General features: G+C 42.6%; 1 protein-coding gene across 2 annotated transcripts; it reads right to left on the reverse strand.

Moving 5' to 3' along the window:
* Window positions 1–1,271: 1,271 nt before the first annotated feature.
* LOC116258701 (receptor protein kinase TMK1-like) lies at window positions 1,272–6,979 on the reverse strand. 2 transcript variants are annotated; one of them, XR_004173784.2, is made up of 3 exons: window positions 4,433–6,979; window positions 3,039–3,731; window positions 1,272–1,592 (listed from the first exon to the last, which is right to left on the reverse strand). XR_004173784.2 is itself a non-coding variant. In XM_031636025.2 (2 exons), the coding sequence occupies exons 1-2, from the start codon at window positions 6,771–6,773 to the stop codon at window positions 3,202–3,204; spliced, it is 2,871 nt and encodes a 956-aa protein (XP_031491885.1). In that variant the 5' UTR covers window positions 6,774–6,979; the 3' UTR covers window positions 2,964–3,201. The 2 variants fall into 2 exon arrangements, 1 of the variants encoding a protein (XP_031491885.1); XM_031636025.2 differs by lacking the exon at window positions 1,272–1,592 and having other exon boundaries at window positions 2,964–3,731.
* Window positions 6,980–15,797: the final 8,818 nt, after the last annotated feature.

Here is a 15,797-nt window from a genome sequence, read left to right on the forward strand (position 1 = left end):
AATTACGCTTGAATAAACCAAACAAAACACTAAGGCTGGGTTTTTGATCCGTGGTGATACGAGATCTTAGGATCTGAGTTTAATAGATTTAAGATCAGACTACCCAACCCATCCAACCTTGAGATCTTTCAAAATACATCTTTTTTATGCAGTCTCACTATCAAAGACAACCTAATAGAAAAATGAACTGTACCACAAAGTGATACTTGTGGTCCGTCAAATGATAAGACCTTTTTGTTTTTTGAAATATATATTCATAGACTACATAATCTAAAAACTCGATGTTGGAAACATGACGTTATAAAATCGTTCTTAAATCAAGAGATTATGATTGGAAAAAGAACGTAGTCACACAATGCGTCCTGAAACAATAATGTTTTCAGTACAGGCATTTAATAAACATGTGTCAACACAATTTTCTTTTTTCTTTTGCTTTAATCGATGTAGGGTGAGAAGAGGTAAACAGTCTGCCATTAATTTGATTCTTGAGAATACTACTTCCTTAAACTGCAAACAAGGGTACGATTAATTTTCAACACTGAATCGACATGATGTATTATCGACAATTATTGTGCAATCCCGGATCAATCTTGAACCTCGGGGTAAGGGAAAGAGGAGAGATTTTTCTGCCTCCCCCAACACCATTGTTCTCTTAAACACCAAATACCCTCATCCGATTGCACCAGTGCTTTCCGGAACTCGTGTTTTGAAAATAACTCGGAAAGATTCTGTTCTGCCTCCGGCCCTGTGAGGCATGAGTTTTCATCCTCAGACAAGGGATTGCGTCGCGTTTGCGTCCAACGCGTTCGTTGGTTGCGCGACGTGTCGTAAGCCATGTGGACTGAGCCGGACAAGTGATTGATGGTTGCTTCGGCAGGTGAAGGGAGACCGGTGGGACCCGTCCACGCTATCAGTCAGCGGATCAAAGCGTCTGCTCAGCTGGACCTCAACACCCTACAGCTGTTCGCATTAGGTCCATGGACCCCGCACCCTTCCGGAATTTTCCAAGAAACGGTCCCGTGACCCAAAACTTGACGTGGTCCCGGGGGCAAATACGATGGCCTCCCCCAAATTATCGACCAGTACGAAAATAACGGGTCGTTATTTTCCAATTACAAATTGAAAATGGAACAAAATCTAAAAGCTCTAAATTACTTTAGACAATCTGTGGTTAGAGATTGATTGGCTTGCTCTGTTTCTCAAAAGAAACTTTAAGATCCCACTCATTATGTAACTGCGGAAGGATTTGGACAGGAAAAAGAAAATCAAACTGAATCACAAACGGTCATAACATTTTGCATCGTAGAAACCAGATATGGAATTCACGGGCTCTAGGTTTTCTTCTGCAGGTGAATTTTCTTCTGCAGGTGAAACTAACGTTAAGAACATAATCATTCATTTCCCGAAGGAAATGCGTGGATTGCGACAAAGGAACAGCTAGTGGATTTAAACTGTATATCTTTTCTTGAAAGAAACAAGTACTAATGCGTCCAATCATGCCAGGGACCTTGAGCTGCTGCTGGCCCCATCCTTCACCAGTTGCTGCTATACAGTCCATGCTTGCACCATGTGCATCACCTAGTCCATTTAATCTGACAGCCCAAGACGTTTTTTAGTACATATATATCAAACAAGAGAGTTCACGGGACTGCCTTCTTGTGTCATGGACCAGGAAGGTAAGAAACTACTGCTGCTTCAAAAGATTGGTGATATATCATCAAGTTGCCAAGTAGACTGCTACCAATGGCGCTAGATGGCTGGCCGACTCTGAAATTCCCGTAGGTAAGGAATATCGCTAGCAGTAAAATCAATTACTAATTTCCTGCAGAATTAATTCTCTGCTCTAATATAGGAATCATGAAAAGATAATGACAATCTGGCATCTAAATCGGATTTGATGGACCGAGAAAGCTAAGACAGTTGATTTTTAAAATCTTCTAATATTATCCAAGTTGTACATCTGATTGTCATCGTCCTTTTTTATTGGAACACATTGACTTCATCCATAGGGTTGAGTTTGGGGAAAGCAGAATTCGCAGTACTTGAAGGCCAAGACATATCAGAAGCAAGACAATATATATATACGTATATATATATATGTGTGTGTGCACAGCTCAGATGCAAGACAATATATATATATGTATATATATGTGTGTGTGTGTGTCAAATTTCACAATCTACATTTCCAAGATTGCCCAGGTCCACTTATGAAAAGCAATATTGTAAAGATTAAAAGACTTTCTAAGGCCAACACCCTCAGAGCACTCACTGTCAGTTATTAAGTGTGCACAGCTCAGATGCATATAAGAAAATCAGTCATAAGCCAATCATCACACTCAATAATTGCATTTAAATGGGAGTGGTTAATAAAATGACACATCTCATTCAAGTCTAGCTGTTAAACAGCGTTCAGGCAGTGATTGGAACTATACCTAAAGTATACAAGGGCCTAACTCTAACAGCTTCAAACACAATTCTTCGAGATGATCTCTCCCTCTCTCTCTGGGTGGAGAGAAAACCAAACCCATGTTTGAGTTGAGAAACACAGAATCCAATTCCATGTTGAAATTGAAGCATACCGAATGGCAAGTTCTGCCCCTAGGAAGCAGATATTATTAAGGGGGAGTACTTATTGAGACTGGAAATTCAAGGAAAACCAAGTTCATCCTTATAGCATTAAGGTTCAAGTTAAATCTACACCAGTAACTGGGCCAGACTGGTCCAGCCCAGCTAGGACTTACGTCTTGCCATATAGCCCCAGCCTCTCCACTAATTCCACGTACATCAGTCTTCCGAGCACAAAACTAAAAAATAACAAGAATAAACACCTTGAACATAATAATACAATGACACTATCCAAATGTAACAGGTTGAAGAAATCTATGCAGCAAACAATCTGATATGCAGCTGTCAATATGCAGACAACATGACCAGTATATTCTCACAGTTGAAGGAAGCAGAAGTAAAATCATGAATCTTTTGATCTATTTACGCTGGAAAAACTAAAACACAAAAAGAGGGGTGTGGGAGGTATGTACCAGGATGCTGCACCAACATTGATGCCACCACTGTGACAACCACCACCACCACCACCACCGAAAGCCAGAAGATGGAACAGATAAGAATAAACAAGACAACATGTGAGTTGCAATCAAAAGGAGAACATTTCCATTTTGAGTAATCCTTTTTCCCGTTCTTCTCTCATCGGCCATCGGCAGAAGTGAAAGAATCAGCAAACCCAGAGGGTCTAGTTGGAATGCTAGTCTGAGTATTATCCAGGCTAGCCATGGAGGCAGAATAAGAATTATCGCTCATGTGTGAATCTTCAAAGGCCTGCCATTTCTTAAGAGCTTGAGGCAAAGTCATGTCAAGGTCGATGCCATAGCAGTCATCAGCATCAGGATCAGTTGGCTTCCATTGCTCTACAAGTGGAGACAACACATTAACAGCATGGCTCATGTCAGGCCTCTGATATGGCTCTCTGGCACAGCAATGACCAGCAAGCTCTGCAACGGTTAAGATGCTAGAGAGTGTCTCTTCCGTCTGTTCCAATGAAGGGTCTATAGCAGTTCGGAAGACATCCTTGTTGAGATACATTCTCCTGAACCACGTTACCAGGTGCATGCTTTCCTCAGGCTGGCTTTCATCTAGAGCTCTCCTGCCACTGATTAGCTCCATAAGAATCACACCGAAGCTGAAAACATCTGCCTTGGTTGTTAATCTCCCAGTTACTGACAACATACAAAAAAGTTTATCAGTCACAAATGCTAGTATAATTGCAAGCTATCCGCATCATCAAAAATTCAAAATCATTCAATGTGCTGCATCGATTTCACCATGATACAACTAAAACTTTCAGAAACTTTTCAAAGAGCTGAAGAAATACGTCAAAAGATCAGGAATGGAGTTTCTCACGCCATATTCTTTGATTTTTACTGCTAAATCTAATACCAGTAGTCAATCCTACATGCATATGCAATTGCATACACACAATATATCATAGAACAATGCATAGAACGTCTAAAAGGATGGTGGTTTTTGAAATTTTGATGCTCTGAGATGCGGATCCAGAAATCCTATCTTGTTCTGAAGAGATCAGTGAAAGTTTTCACCATCTTCCACTAAATTCAGCTGTTTAGTTTTATTTGCATCTTGACATTCATACAGAGAACGACCAAACTACAAACAAGATCAGAGAAAAGTGAAAGTAAATTGTAGATCCATACTAAGTTTCGTAGGGAACCAACTGTTTTCATTTCTAGTGATAACCACTAATCCATCAGACAAACAAGAATGGAGACCGGGAGAACGTAAGGCTCATTTTACCATCTTCAATAAGTAGGAGAAGAACCTATAACGGTTATTGCAGATCAACTGCAGTAATAGAAGAAACTCAAGCAATTCTTGCTGATTTTGTGTTCAAATTGATTACCTGCATACTCTGGCGCGAGATAACCGAATGTGCCTGCAAGTCTTGTCTCCACAGAACACTTCCCCTCAGGGGCCAGCCGGACCAGGCCGAAGTCCGCGACCTTTGCTCTCATATCATCACCAAGCAAGATATTGGAGGGCTTTAGATCCCTGTGGATGAAACTCTGATGCGCCAAGCTGTGCAGGTACTCGACACCTCTCGCCACATCCAACGCTATGCTCAGCCTCTTCTTCCAGTCTAATGGCTTCCTACCTTCTTCCTTCCAACTGAAAAGATGCCGACTGAGTGGCCCCTGAGGCATGTACTCGTATACAAGTAGCTTTTCATTCCCATCAAGGCAATACCCAAGCAGTGCGACGAGGTGCCGGTGGCGAACCTTCGTCAGAACCGCGATCTCCGACTGAAATTCGTTCAATCCCTTCGTGCTTATCACTCCAGATTCCATTCTCTTCACTGCAATCTTCGTTCCATCGTGCAATTCCCCTTTGTAGACGGTTCCGAACCCGCCCTGACCCAAGATGTTCTCCTCACTGAAGTTGTTTGTCACGCTCCTCAGAACCTGAATTGAGATCACCATGTTTCCGGCCTCGACCACATGAATGTCGCCTCTCCCACTGCTTCCTTGGCTATGTGCCGTATCTGCCGTAGCAGCACTGCTTCCGCCGGCACCGGCAACCGTGATCTTCAACAAATCGGGATCAGACCCAGAAAGCCGTGGATGTATCACCACAGTGTTGGGGCTCTGTACCCTTTTGAAGCCCTTCGTCTTCTTCTCGTATACAAAGAACCCCATCAGCCCAATTAAGCACACACCACACACTCCGCCGACCACAGAGCCGACGACAACTCCGGAAGACATCGTCGACCTCTTTCCGTCTTTCTGAACTCCTTCAGAACCACGTGAGGAAATCGTAGTCGGCGCCTCAGGTGTGCCCGAAACGGACGCCGGTGGCGAGCTCCCGGGACTAGCTTCCTTCCCGAGCATAGGGTTCCCGCTGATTTCCAGAAGCACATTCTTGGAAAACGCCGGGATCTTGCCAGAGAGTGAATTATTCGACACATCCAGAGTCGTTAATGCGGGCAATGCGGTGATCTCGGGCGGGATCGAGCCCGACAGGTTATTGTTGGCGAGCAGGAGCTTATCCAACGACAGGATCTTTGCGAAGTCCGGCGAGATGGTGCCTGAAAACCCTTGATTCTGGAAGTTGACGACGGTGATGTTCCCCTTGGGGTCGCAGCTGATTCCTCGCCATTCGTCGCAGGGGTCGTTTCCCTTCCAGCTATCGGCGAGTACGGCAGGGTAACCCAGAGCGGAGACGACCGAGAGGAGGACGACTATCCTCGGGTCACAGTCACCAGGGCAGAAGCGGTTCGACCCTGGGAGATTATCGACCTTCACCCCCTTCCCGAATGTCGGGACGCTCCCTTGCAACAGGTTGTTGGTGATAACGAGGGTCTTGAGTTCCGGAAGTGAGGCAAGCGAGGGGGGAACCGGCCCGGTGAGGGAATTGTCCCTGAGGTCAAGCTCGGAGAGCGATTTCAGGGGGGACAGGTCTGGAATAGGGCCGGAGAAGGCATTCGACTGGAGCCACACCTGGACGAGCCCGGTCATGTTGGCGAGGACGTCGATCTGGCCGGTCAGCTTCGACCCCTGCTGGTTGTTCAGCCAAAGCACCTGCAGCGTCGAGCCGGCGAGACTCGAAGGTATGCCGCCGGAGAGCGAGTTGAAGGCAAGGCGGATGGAGGCAAGGCTCGGGAAGGAGCCGAAGAAAGAGGGAATGGAGCCATTGACATTGGCGTTGTTGGCAGAGAAGTTGACGAGGGAGGCTACCCCTTGGAGGCTCGGCGGCAGTGACCAGGGGGCAAAAGGGTTGTAGTCGAGGTAGATTGCCTGAAGAGAGGTCAGCCCGTCAAAGAAATCCGGCGGGACGGAGGAGAAGTTGTTGTCATGGAGGTAGACCACTTGGAGGGAGCTCATTCCGGCGAGGCTCGGCAGCGGCCCGCCGATAGCGTTGCTCTGGAGCGCTAGCGTCATGAGCGCCGTCAGGTTCCGGACAGACGCCGGCAGAGAGCCACTCAGCTTCTGCTTACCCAGATTGAGGGCGGTGACGCGGCCACTGGGGTCGCAGGTGACGAGTTTCCAGCTGCAAGGGTCCGTGGACGGTGTCCAGCCGAGGGAGCCTGCGGCGTCGATGGACTTGGCGAGGTCCCGCATGGCCGCCGCGTCGGACGGGTCTGTCTCCGCCGCCACCGTCAGAAGCGCCACCAGAACGAGCACCGCTACGACATCGAGTCTGAAGCTGCTGCCATGTCCAGCCATCTTTGTTACAGTTGCTCTCATTCTCTCTCTCGCTGTCTCTATCCGTTGGGGAGGGAGGATTCGGGGGTTGGGGGAAGAAGGGACCCCATTTTCTTACACTTCTAACTGAAAGTCACACAGAGAAAACACACCAGGACACTGGATGCCATGACTGATGAGGAGCAGCCACTTCCTCTGAGAAGAGAGGGCGCGGAGAGAGAGAGAGAGCACATGGAGGAGCCAGGGGTCCCGCCTAAATTAAAAGCTTTATAAGAAATTCTCTAACGATGGGAGCGTCCGTCCTGTGAGCTTGTCACCTACGCCAGCTTGGGTGAGGGTGATATCTCGAGACGCTCGAAAGATCGTCCCCTCTTTTTTCGACTTAGAAACACGACTACCAGAAAACCCCATACACACATTGTTTTTTATCCGTTAATTAAAGACAGAACCGTAAAACGCAAGATTCTTCAAGTTTTCAAGAGAAATTTTCCAAATACCTGATACTCTCGTTTTTTCATGAGTCTATTATCCCCACCAAACTGAACATTTCTTTGATCTTTTGAATGTTTTATCTGCTCTTGTTTGAGAACGAGTCAGGTAATCAAGAGGTGTTTGATTACCCATCATCTTAAATCTGATAGCAGTAAACTAGTGAGTGCTCTGGGGATGCATAAGAATTCCATGATTAAGAAAATAAGTGCCAAATCAAGATTGATTGATGAAAAAAAACGAAGAGTGAGTTCAGTACATTTATTTATTTGTCATGTTTTAGTCTGATGCTTCGGGCACCAGCCTTAAGATGCCATTTGACCTTCATTTCTGAATCCTGACAGAAAGCATGAGGTGGCCATAAATAATGTACGAAGCTTTTTCACATTCACCCGCCGCTTCACGAGCAATTGACATGTCCATCCTTACAAAATATAAGCACCGAAAGTTCATCCCTGCCTTGAGTACAATGAAATGTCTTCTCAGTAAAAACGTAAAATGGTTTGAACAAAAATATGCGTTGAAATTTTAAATAATGTAAGCCCTTTCTTCCTTACTACTTGGCAATGGTAAACTGCGAGCTGTTCTTTAGGTAAGTAAGAAAGTTTGTTTTGTGGAGAAGTGAAAAACACAATCGCATGGGCATGAATAGGTCAATTGCTTAGAAGTAAGGGTGAATTTTAGAAAAACCACGTCGATACTAAAAAACAAGAAATTCGTGACACGATCTTGACAATGGTAACTTATTCCTCCTGCAATCTTTACAGGGCGTCTTATTTAATTCCCTTGATAAACACCGTTTTCAATCATAACTCTCGCAATCATGCAACGCTCGCACATTCGCATAAAATAAACAACAATTTTGTTAAATATTTAAGCATGCGCTTGCACATTTTATATTTAATGGATGCCAATTGCTAGGAGATTAAGATTTATCTAATCAATAACTTGACTCTAATCAGTGGATGATGTCTCTCGTCGACTTAGGTGCAGTTTCTACCACTCAAAAGCAAGCAAGTTCTTATGTAACCAAGCTTGAGCCGAATCCAGTTTGAGCTCATAGAAGTTCTAGATGCGAACGACGAAGCACTTGATTCCATGACATTTCAAAATTTGTCTTCTCTAAAAATACCAAGGTGTGATGATTCAAGAAATGATATTTTCACAAAAGAATACCAATCACGGATTGAACGATTGCCCCTTTACACCTACAATTTGGTCAACGGATACATGATTTCGTAACATCAAGAAAATTGATGGCTGTTATAAAAATATCGAAATTTCAGGATGAAAATGCATTTACCACAAAAAACCCAATTCAAATATAAATTTGTTAACCATGTGATTTACATACATCCATGCAGTTAAAACTAGCCAAAAAAAGGTCGTGTTTGACAGACTTGTTTGAGATTCTTCTAGGAACAAACAAAAGCATCAACCTCACATACAACCTTGGCTGACATTGTTTTTACTCTTGAAGCCGAGTGAAGAAAGTCGGAAAGTAGAGTTTTGCCGGAGCTCACGTGAGAAAAGGTAAGAGGCAGAGAATTTTGAATTCCTCTCTCAGATTCAAGATGAGAGCACACTGAGACTAACGTACTTGTGGGGAGCACAGTGCCAGCAATCAAAGGCGGCCTAAGCGGCCGACCGTTTGAAAAGATTTTCTCGGAACAAAACACACATATATGCACACAAATGAATAATACAGTAAGATCTAAATCAAAGGACAATTAGTCTCTGACTCAAAGACAAATGGATTCTCACTATCTTCGATCCAAGCCTGAGGTCGGACACGGCCCATTCTTCCCGAGGTTTATGCCACACATGGAGGATCTCAAATCCTCGTTTTTAATCGTTGGTGAAATCTAATATTTGTTTACTCTGTGGATCTCAAATCCCCTGAAGTTCAAGCTGAGCGGAACCTACTATTTAAACGAACAACATATATCAATAGTTATGTTTCAAGATACACATTATTATATAAAAACTATAGACCTCAGGTCCCACGAAGTGATAATAGGGGCGGAGTCAGAATTTTTTTTCGATGAGACACTAAATTTGTAGTTAATAATTTTTAATGAACCTTGAGGCAGCGACTTGAGTCTCATGAGGCTGCTCCATATAATTGGACTCAGGTTTCTCCAAGTCCAACATGTAAATCTAAAGTTTCATATTGGGCTCCGTCGGGCATACACCCCATGAAGACTCAACATATCTCCGCCCCTTACTGATAATGGGAAAGAAATCAGGAGGGTAGTTTGGCAATAGAAACAAAACATACTGTTGCATTGCCAAATGGCCTCTAAGGACCATTTAGCAACAAGAATAGTCTGCATTGTTGCATGAACATGTTGTAACAAATTGGAGCAGCTTTATGAAATATTTTGACGAATCTGTCTCAACCTTTGGAATATATTTATGGAACACTGTTTCTGTTGTTTGTGTTGTCAAACAGGTAACATATCGTTTTCTACCTTAAAAATTGGATCATATTTATGAAATACTTCAACTTAACATGTAAATCTATATCCCAACATATGGGGGCAAATTTATGAAACAATAACAAGTTATCCTTGCCATTTGTCAAAGAAGATGGCTGAACTTGTGTGCTTTGTATGCATGCGGGTATGGTGGGGGTTTGAGAGAAAAGGTGATGCCGTCACATGATGGCCGGTTCAGACCGAATCTGGACTCTGTGTGCCTAACAGCAGCAAGGCCGCCATTAATGGTCAACCCATTCTGATCGAGCTCGTGCCGAGAGGGATCTCCCTCCTGAAATCACGCAGCATTCGAGTGCGATTCAAATGCTAAACTACGCGAGTAAAAGTCTCGTCCGTTTTTCTTCAACACATTTTCCGTCGGACAGCCCCTGAAGAGAGAAAAACCAAGTCAAATTTCACAAACCGGAAGTCTTTCTGCAACTGCCTTGTCAGTTTTTCCTTCTTTAATGAAGAACACCAGTTTTATAAGTTGACATAAAAGAACATGAGAGAGGGAGAGATTACTGAAGTTACAACTAAAGAATTTTAGATTTTCTTTTGCATACCTGTTTTGATATTTTGAAATACGAAGAGAGACTTTGTTTATCATGAAAGAAATATGCGGATGCCCCGTAAGTAGTTTAATTGGAATTCAAAAGTGCAAGTGCCAAATACTCATGATTTTCAATATATAAATCTAATCTAAATATATCAAAAGAGCAACGACTTAGTTTCAGACTTAAAAAATTTGAACTGCAGGTCATGATAATTTATCAATGCATTTATTAAATAGGTCATCTATAATCCAGTCTTACATCTAATATGAACAACACAAAAAAATGCTGGCAAATTCTACAAATCCTCTTGAGTAGAACCGATGGCATGGTTAATATACGTCACAGTCGATTGCCTACGCATAAAGAAAGAGGGAAAAAAATATCACATCCGCTATTATTTTTCGTCAGGAGAGGAGAGACCGAACGAGATCGCTTGTGCATGAAGAATTCTCAACTGTGGGCAGGAGGAGAAACGGCAATTGGATTTCTTCGACATATAAATGAGAAGAGAAAAGAAGCGTGGGTACCATCAATGACCATTCCTTTATTGCCAACCCAGAAGTAGGCCCCTGCTTCCCTCAGGCCACATCTTTATACTAACTACCACATAGAGAAAGAGAGAGAGAGTAAAATCCACAGGCAGAAAGTTTGATCACCATATCCAACAGACAACTGTCATGAATGGATAGTTGAGGAAAAGAAATCTCCAAACATGGGTCAAATTAGTCGAGCTAAATCGATTTTCATTCATCAGTATAAGTAGGACAAAGAAAAGAAGGAACCATTACAAATTCCATCTTCGATAACGAAAACAGAGCACCATTAGAGAGCTACAACTGCAATTTAGTCGCACTCCGTAAGTTGGTTTTGTCACTTTCGGCTATATCAGATTCGACTCTGAACATTCAGCTCTTGACCTTCTTGAATCTGAATGTCTCGGATTCTTATTGGGAACTGTCAGTAATTTTCCTGTATATCGACACAGAGTACAGTTGATTCACAACTTTTTTTTTTTTTTGTTTCTTGTTGTGTTGCGTCAAAAAGGCCACTTTGTAACCAGAAATAGGTCAGAAAATTTTCACTGTGGTTGTTTTCCGTGAGTAACAAAGAAGGGGGACACGATGTGCAGTGGGCACATGTTGGCATTGCATCCTTTGGGGGACATTAGGTACAATGACAACAGATTGTTTCGAAAAATAAAGCTGGTGGGTTGCCGGATTTGGAGTGCTTTTAACACCAGGCTACCAATGAACTGCTTTCTTGGGGTCTCGAGTTGCCAGGATCTTGGGTTCTAATTCCAACAATGGCGGCTTCAGATCATACAGAAAGCATCACTATCTCTCCGCAATTGAAGCAGTGATTGGAGGATCACTCGTCGGCCGGCGATCACCGGAGCAATGTTGTAAATATGAATTCCGGCGGGTGTCTATACGATTACTGGAAATAGGAACAGGCCCGTATCAGTTACAAAAGATTAACTTACACACTTAAAATAATAATCTTTCCGGACCCCATCTCTCATTCATTCTCGGAAAACCAGGAGCCGAGCCCGCCGGCTGTTCCGGTCGTCAACATGCTCGGCTTGTTTTATCGGCCCCATTCAGGACACCAATCATGATGCCATGTGCTTCCACTTCGTCCCCACTTTCTTTCAATTTTTAGATACTTGGGAGACTTTCTTTGAAGTAAAAAATGTGCAATAATTGGGGAAAATGATCTCGATAGAACAGGAGGGTTGATCACGTGAGACAGTCTGTAATGTTGGTGTTAGGGACTTGGCAAGATAGCAGCATCCAAGTGGAAGAGGGAACAAGAGAAGGGCCTCAAATTGATCGTGGTGGCCTGGAATTAGGGGACAGCCTAAAGCAGTTCCCGGCCAACTTAACTAACTGAAACTTTATTACCAGTGACAGATATATCTATGACAATCTTGCATGTTATATTGCATTTACTGTGATCTATTATAATCTAAACTATAAACTGTTGAGTCTTGTAAACAAGGATTTAACCATGGTAACAAGAAATAGCGTAATGATTTTTAAATGTTAATGAAAGTGAGATTTAGGACACCAACTATCAAACCATTTCTTACTAAAAACTTCGAAAAATTCATCCCCTCGTGCCCCAGTTTGTTACAAGGGTGTTGACTTCATGAACAGAGCTCACTTCATAGGACTTAAAGATCCCGAACATTGAAAATTTTACTGATGTAATCTCTAGAAACTTAACGACAAAAAATTATAGAATCAAATATGTAATTGTCTCGTTGGTGCATAACCTTGCAGGCTAAGATGTAATGATACATCATGCTAGTTTCTAACTAGCCATGATTGTTTTAATGCTGGATTCCATGAGCCCATGAGGGCTCCACTCAATTGTTAGAGCAAATTCATGAATATCATCAAGAAGTTGACGGGACATCAAAACCAAGAAAACACCTCTTGCCACCATACTAAAGTTGAATGCACTCTCTAGTGGGCGGGGGGACCTGATGCTTTACGTCAATCATCTCAGCAAACAAGGTGATCTCTCTCTCTCTTTTCTGCAGTTAGGGCAAAAAAATGACGACCATGTCACAGTATTCTCTCTTATCCACATGATCCGTTCTCCCCTTCACATGAAAATGGAAAATCAATGGCCCAACAACACAAGCAGACAGATAGAGTATTGATGGATAGACAGGGACTTGTCATTGAAGGAAAAAAAGAGTCCAAATTAAGTGATATATGAACAAGCACCAGTAATACAGCAACATCTCATTGTTCTTACCTGTCATAAGCTCTATAGGATGGCTTTCAATGGTGGAAAAGATGACCCAAAACCTTACTCAGTGTCGTATGCTGCTGGGTCCAAACAACTAAAGAAATCAAAGAATTGTGGAGGTTGGTTGTGTTTGGTACCTACGCCATGGCGTCTGATCGATGAGGGATGTCCCTTTTCTCCTGTCCTTTAGAGATCCACAACGAACAAGTATTGCAGATGCTGTTTTGCCTTAACCAGTTCTTCCATGGCAGCTGGAACAAGAATCAATAGATACTCTGCTTCATAGTCGTTGTTGTTGATTCAGCAGCTTGCCAAATCGAAGTAGTTGGTTCTTCTTTCTTGGGTTTTCTCCAAGTGATTTTGTTTTCTCTTTTTTTACTGTAATTCAATGACACGAACAGCATTGGAAATAAACATTGGTTGGTCATGCCGTAGGTGCTTTATAAATTACAATCTTCCCTTGAAAGCATCCTTGTTTGCTCTACTTTTGAGGTTGATGAAGATCTTAGGTTCCGTGTAATTTTTGCCTTGTTGGGGTCATGAATTTCGTGTGGAGAGCAGTATTAACTATCAAGTAACTTGCTTGACTGCACATCATGTGATCATAGATTCAAATGATTACGGCTATTGCTTGTCTTCTACTCTGTCTATTCCCCTTGTCTTGTTTTCTTGTTATTTCACATTACATGTGAAGCACAAGTTGTGCCGAATGCTTCTACCGGAGAAATCGATGCTCAAGAAGAAATTTCATGTCAGTTTAAAACCGGGACCTCGAGCCCACGACCAAGACCTGGAATTACTGCTGGAGCCTTTTTACAGGATAGGCTGAATGCGACGTAAGATATGGTCCAATTAGAGGTAAATGTCAATGAAGCTAGGCATCAGCTCGGACCAACAAAGTTCTTTGGCTTTCTTCTTGTCAAACCACAGTGCCAGAGTCAACTTAGCAGTGCCGAACTCCTTTTGCTTCTGATCATCCTCTCTTTCTCCCTCTCTCTACAGTTTGGATTTCTTTAACAATATATATATCTACCTATATATATATATATATATATGGAGAGAGAGAGAGAGAGAGAGAGAGCTGAGAGATGCTCCTTTTTGAACATCAATGTGGCCCACAGCTTGCCTGCCTTAAGAAAGGGGGGTTAGACTTAGCGGTAGCAGGCACAATTTGAAAGGCACATTGTATTTCTTATTTATTTAGTCCGTCTTTTTTTTTTGTAGAAAGGGTGTAGGCACAGTACAAATAGTATGGATGGACAGCGACTTGTGCCTGTGATGCCTACTCTCTTTGTTTGAACTGGGGCAGGAGGTGAGCCCTGCACATGGTTCAGAAACAAGAAGAAGGCATAATGGGGACACTTTAAGTAGGCGCAGGTCACCTCTGTATATATAAATATATAAAAAGAAATGTATAGGTCTGTACTTTTGCTTAGGCCCTCATTTTAGGCTAACAAGTTTTTTTGTTCGGCTTGAACTAACGGATGGAGCTGTCATGTTCCATTTAGCAAAGCACATGCCCATAAGAGCTGTGTTGATCTAGCTAGGGGATCGGACTTAATATTTTCAGATTAAAAGATGTCAAAGGATTGATAGGCGATGTGTGTCTCTCCTGACAATCTATTAGAATCCTGCCTAACCCCATCTCCTCAATTTTTTTTTTTGAAAAAAAAATGGAAGAACAGTGGAAACAACAGCCAGTATGAGTCAAGCATAGATGAGATATTATAATAACGGCTAAATTGTTAGATGCATTTGACTCAGTTAGGTAAAAGGATGTCAGTCTGACTTCAGAATATTATCAGCGACAATGCACCCAATGCCATCAAACTATTATTATTGTTATTTATTGCTGCTGCTGCTATTAATTATAATATTATCTTTTTTGTTGTTTATTCTTGACAGTTGGGTTCCTTCAATGACCCAAAACCCTATAAGGACCGGACTACTTGATGTGTTACTTTTCTAAAACAAAACCTTGGAACCTCAACTACCATGTCTCACTTAGAATGACTCCATGAAAAGGCTCATGTTGAAGTCATAGAGTCTAGTTGAACAACCAAATCAAGCACGTCAATCCAAGAATATACTTACATACGCTCCTGGTCTTTGGTACCCACAAGAACTCCACTAATTTGGATACCGGTCAGTGCATTTCCGCCAGTGGCCAAATTCCCGTACATGCCCACGCAATTTGCTTATTTATATATTGATCTTGTATATTTTCATGTACATATTGGTGCCCTTGAAGGTCTAAAATTTGAAGTATTAGTACCCCTCAGCTAGAAATCTCTAGTTCCGCCTCTGATTTCCACCCATATGGGTAAAATTCAAATGACTTTTGTACTACAAGCAACTTTTCAAATACTATGTGTATCAGCTTACATAGAACCATATCAACGAATGCAGAGTTTGGTGGATACTGGGCCCATACTGACCCATATTTTGAAGGAGACGTTTCAAGCACCTACTGTATGACTTAAGGTGAAGCAGAGCATTCGCCACTTACACATGAAACGGGAAATGGGGGTTAGGAAGTTGTTTTAATAAATTTTGGAAGTCATATTCCGGTCGATCAAATTTGTAGTGTTTGGGAGAGAACGACGCAAAAGGCACCTTTCAAATTTTAACCCTGATATGGGGTGTATCGTACGATACACTTTCCCCATATTGTAAGATATAGCCGATACGGGCACGAGGGGAGGCCCCATATGTTCGCAAATAACAGAGCTCAATAGGGGGCAAGCGGATTCAATAACCAGAAGGAAGGAAGGAAG

This window comes from Nymphaea colorata, chromosome 8, assembly GCF_008831285.2.
Source record: "Nymphaea colorata isolate Beijing-Zhang1983 chromosome 8, ASM883128v2, whole genome shotgun sequence".
NCBI classification, from domain to species: Eukaryota; Viridiplantae; Streptophyta; class Magnoliopsida; order Nymphaeales; family Nymphaeaceae; genus Nymphaea; species Nymphaea colorata.

Bases quoted from the DNA above. Each gene is read 5' to 3' on its own strand.
- LOC116258701 (XM_031636025.2), bottom strand. From the start codon at position 6,773: ATGAGAGCAACTGTAACAAAGATGGCTGGACATGGCAGCAGCTTCAGA. The intron at 3,732-4,432 runs GTAATCAATTTG...GTATGTTGTCAG, and splicing joins TCTCGCGCCAGAGTATGCAG to TAACTGGGAGATTAACAACC.